Source organism: Colobus angolensis, unplaced genomic scaffold (genome assembly GCF_000951035.1).
Source record: "Colobus angolensis palliatus isolate OR3802 unplaced genomic scaffold, Cang.pa_1.0 Scaffold96, whole genome shotgun sequence".
Taxonomy (NCBI): Eukaryota; Metazoa; Chordata; class Mammalia; order Primates; family Cercopithecidae; genus Colobus; species Colobus angolensis.
In genome coordinates, this window is record NW_012123598.1 from 3,546,983 (window position 1) to 3,550,645 (window position 3,663).

At 61.6% G+C, this 3,663-nt stretch overlaps 3 protein-coding genes across 7 annotated transcripts in view; all 3 read left to right on the forward strand.

Annotated features, from left to right (window-relative positions):
* The window catches only part of MBOAT7 (membrane bound O-acyltransferase domain containing 7), a 19,157-nt gene extending 17,657 nt beyond the window's left edge, over nt 1–1,500 (forward strand). For all 4 annotated transcript variants that reach the window (XM_011932522.1, XM_011932524.1, XM_011932525.1 and 1 more), the window contains one exon: nt 478–1,500. In XM_011932522.1, the coding sequence (XP_011787912.1) occupies nt 478–865 (388 nt within the window). In that variant the 3' untranslated portion in view covers nt 866–1,500. The remainder of the gene's footprint in view (nt 1–477) is intronic.
* LOC105504899 (leukocyte immunoglobulin-like receptor subfamily B member 3) overlaps nt 1–3,663 on the forward strand; it is a 141,738-nt gene that overhangs the window by 46,695 nt on the left and 91,380 nt on the right. The window lies entirely within an intron of this gene.
* TMC4 (transmembrane channel-like 4) overlaps nt 1,735–3,663 on the forward strand; it is an 18,753-nt gene continuing 16,824 nt past the window's right edge. The window contains exons 1-2 of the mRNA XM_011932559.1: nt 1,735–1,868; nt 2,695–2,912. Of these exons, the coding sequence (XP_011787949.1) occupies nt 1,790–1,868; nt 2,695–2,912 (297 nt within the window). The 5' untranslated portion in view covers nt 1,735–1,789. The remainder of the gene's footprint in view (nt 1,869–2,694; nt 2,913–3,663) is intronic.

Sequence of the window (3,663 nt, forward strand, 5' to 3'; positions counted from 1 at the left end):
AAACCCATTGGGCTGAAGAATTAGACTTGTTGGTCCTGGGAGAGGAAGGGCAGTGGAACGTAAAATGTTAAATCTTTAAAGGAGGAGAGGGTCTTCACAGGACTGTGAGTGTGTATGGGGGGCTGCGAGCCCCTGGATCGCTGAAGGAGACCTATATCCTCCTCCGCCTTCCGGAGCTAGGGGCATGGTCCTGAGCGGGGAGGGCTGGGGCCTGGACTCCTGGGTCTGAGGGAGGAGGGAGGTGGGGCCTGGACTCCTGGGTCTGAGGGAGGAGGGAGGTGGGGTCTGGACTCCTGGGTCTGAGGAAGGAAGGGGTGGGGCCTAGATTCCTGGTCTGAGGGAGGACGGGCTGGGGCCTGGACTCCTGGGTCTGAGGAAGGAGGGGCTGGAGCCCCAGACTCCTAGATCTGGGGTCACTGGGCAGTGGGGACCTGGACTCGCAGGTCCTGAGGTCCTGACTCGCAGCGTTCTCCTCAGGAGCGCCTGGACCATGCTGCTGAGCGCTTACTGGCACGGCCTCCACCCGGGCTACTACCTGAGCTTCCTGACCATCCCTCTGTGCCTGGCTGCCGAGGGCCGGCTGGAGTCAGCCCTGCGGGGGCGGCTGAGCCCAGGGGGCCAGAAGGCCTGGGACTGGGCGCACTGGTTCCTGAAGATGCGCGCCTATGACTACATGTGCATGGGCTTCGTGCTGCTCTCCTTGGCCGACACGCTTCGGTACTGGGCCTCCATCTACTTCTGTATCCACTTCCTGGCCCTGGCAGCCCTGGGGCTGGGGCTGGCTTTGGGTGGGGGCAGCCCCAGCCGGCGGAAGGCAGCATCGCAGCCCACCAGCCTTGCCCCGGAGAAGCTCCGGGAGGAGTAAGCTCCGTGACGCTCCCTCCGCCAGCTGGTCCCTGGAATTCTGTGAACCAGGCCGCTGTCTCCTCCCCAGAAAGAGTCCGTACCTTGGAGAGGGTCCTGGAGAGAATTTCCTCTTCCCCAGCTAAATACTCTCTGCCCGCAACTGAAGCAGACCTGGGCGTGTCCTCCCTGCGCTCCGCCCAGGGACCGCCTCCACTCCTACAAAATCAAAGTTCTGTCCAGACAAGAGTCTCGTGGGCCCCTGCTCCAGCTTCTGGGTATCCAGAGAGCACTGCACTTCCCCAAAACGGAAGGGGCCCCTGGGCAGTGGGTTTTGGACAAATTCCCTTTCTTTGCATCCACAGTGTGGGGTCAGAGCTTGGGGGCAGGTCCTGGGAGTGGGAAGCCTCTTCCTTCTGTCTTTCGCTCCACTTTTAGCTCATTGCACCGATATTGCAGACTTGGAAGGAAGCATAAGCTTCCCATTTCACAAAGGGGAAACTGAGGTGCAGATGCGTGGGCCTGGGGACGGCCGTCCCATGGCTTCCATCTGAGCCACCTCGGGGCCCCAACGCTCCTGGCACCCTCTTCTCATCCCTTGGCCTATGACAGGTCACCATGTGTCAATCTTTCCCAATAAAGTGTTGCACAAAGGCATTGTGTCTGTGCAGGTATCTGGGTGATAAACGGCCGGAAGGACTTCGGTCCCGAAGTCCCGGGGTGAGGTACAGCTGCCCGGCCCAGGAACCAAACTGTCAGGCCTGGGGCACCAGAGGGACTTCAGCTCCCAGGAGACCTTTCGCATCAGCGGCCCTGAGAAACTACAGGAAGTGTACCTTACTCCCTCCGGGCCGCCTACTGGCCAGGTACACACCTGCCCCTGGCCCCTCCCTGACCTGGGGCAGTGTTGGCCTGGTGGTAACCAGAAACAGCCCAGCCTGGGGCCATGGAAGAAAACCCAAGCTTGGAATCAGAAGCCTGGGGCTCCTCCAGGGGCTGGCTGGCCCCCCGGGAGGCCAGAGGAGGTAGGGAGGCCAGGAGAAGCTCAGATCCCTCCGGCCTTCAGGCTAGGTGGGAGGCCTGCTGGAGGAAAGGGGAGGCCTGGCCTGCTGAGTCTGAGGGCTAAAGAGAAGGTTCCACTTCCTGCTATTATGGGGGAGAAAGGAACTGAAGGCTGAAACTCCGGGATCTGAGGAGGAGAAGCCTAGAGAACCAGGCTCGTCTGGAAGGAGGGGAGGGCTAAGGGCTGGGAGTTTGGGTGTCTTGGGAATAGGAGAGGCTGGGTTCCCACACTTCTGAGCTAGAAGGAAAAGGAAGTTGAGGACTGGACTCCTCTGCCCTGGAGTAGGAGGGGGTCCGCGCCTGGGGATGGAGTTGAGGACTGTGGGCCCCTGGGTCCAGGGAAAGTAGAGACTGGCACCTGGACTCCTGGGCCTGAGGGAGGAGGGGCTGGGAACCTGGTCTCCTGGTCTGAGGGACGGAGGAGCTGGGGGCCTGGACTCCCGGGTCTGAGGGAGGAGGGGCTGAGGCTGGACTCCCGGGTCTGAGGGAGGAGGGGCTGGGGCCTGGACCCCCGGGTCTGAGGGAGGAGGGGCTGGGGGCCTGGACTCCCGGGTCTGAGGGAGGAGGGGCTGAGGCTGGACTCCCGGGGAGGAGGGGCTGGGGGCCTGGACCCCCGGGTCTGAGGGAGGAGGGGCTGGGGCCTGGACCCCCGGGTCTGAGGGAGGAGGGGCTGGGGCCTGGACTCCTGGGTCTGAGGGAGGAGGGGACTGAGGCCTGGTTTCCTGGTCTGAGGGAGGAGGAATTTGGGCCCAGACTCCCGGGTCTTCCCAGCCCCCTGCCCCTCCCCAGGCCCATCACTGTCCTCTGTGCTGAACGAGCTGCCCAGTGCTGCCACCCTTCGGTACCGAGGCCCTGGGGCGCTGCCTTGGGGGGTGCCGGAGGAGGAGGAGGGGGAGGCTGGAGGAAGGAGCAGAAAGGCCTTCACAGAAGTCACCGAGACGGAGCCGCAGGACCCTCACCCTTCCCGGGAACTGCCCTGGCCCATGCAGGCCAGACGGGCACACAGGTGAGGCCCCACCTCTGGCTGGGACCTGCGCAGCCTGGACCGGGCCCTTCTCCCGCACCTTGGACTCGCTCTCCTCTCGCTGTCCTCTGCCGCTCCTGGCTTCTGGGGCCTGTCTCTGCCTCACTCAGAGCTGCCTCTCTGGGTGTCTTTGTCCCCCTGCCTTTGTCTCCCCTTCGGACTCCAGGTGAGTGCTGCCTTTCTGTGGCTCTGGGGTCTCTTCTCTGTCTCTGGGATTCGCCGTCTCCCTGGTCTCCTTCAATCCTGTCTCTGCCTCTCAGTTTCTCCGTGTGTGTGTCCAAAATCTGTTAATATTTATTTATCTCTGCTTCATGCCTTCCTTCATCTTTGCCTCCTCTTCAAAGCCTCCCTCTCTTTAACTTCTTTCTTTTCCCATTCCACGGTATAATTCGCAGCACCTGGTGAACAATGAAAATGCAGGTGCCCTCCTTCAAAAATGATTGTGGGCCCGGCGCGGTGGCTCACACCTGTAATCCCAGCATTTTGGGAGGCCGAGGCGAGTGGATCACCTGAGGTCAGGAGTTCGAGACCAGCCTGGCCAACATGGCGAAACCCCCAACTCTACTAAAAATACAAAAATTAGGCCGGGCGCGGTGTCTCAAGCCTGTAATCCCAGCACTTTGGGAGGCCGAGAGGGGCAGATCACGAGGTCAGGAGATCGAGACCATCTTGGCTAACACGGTGAAACCCCATCTCTACTAAAAAATACAAAAAACTAGCTGGGCGAGGTGGCT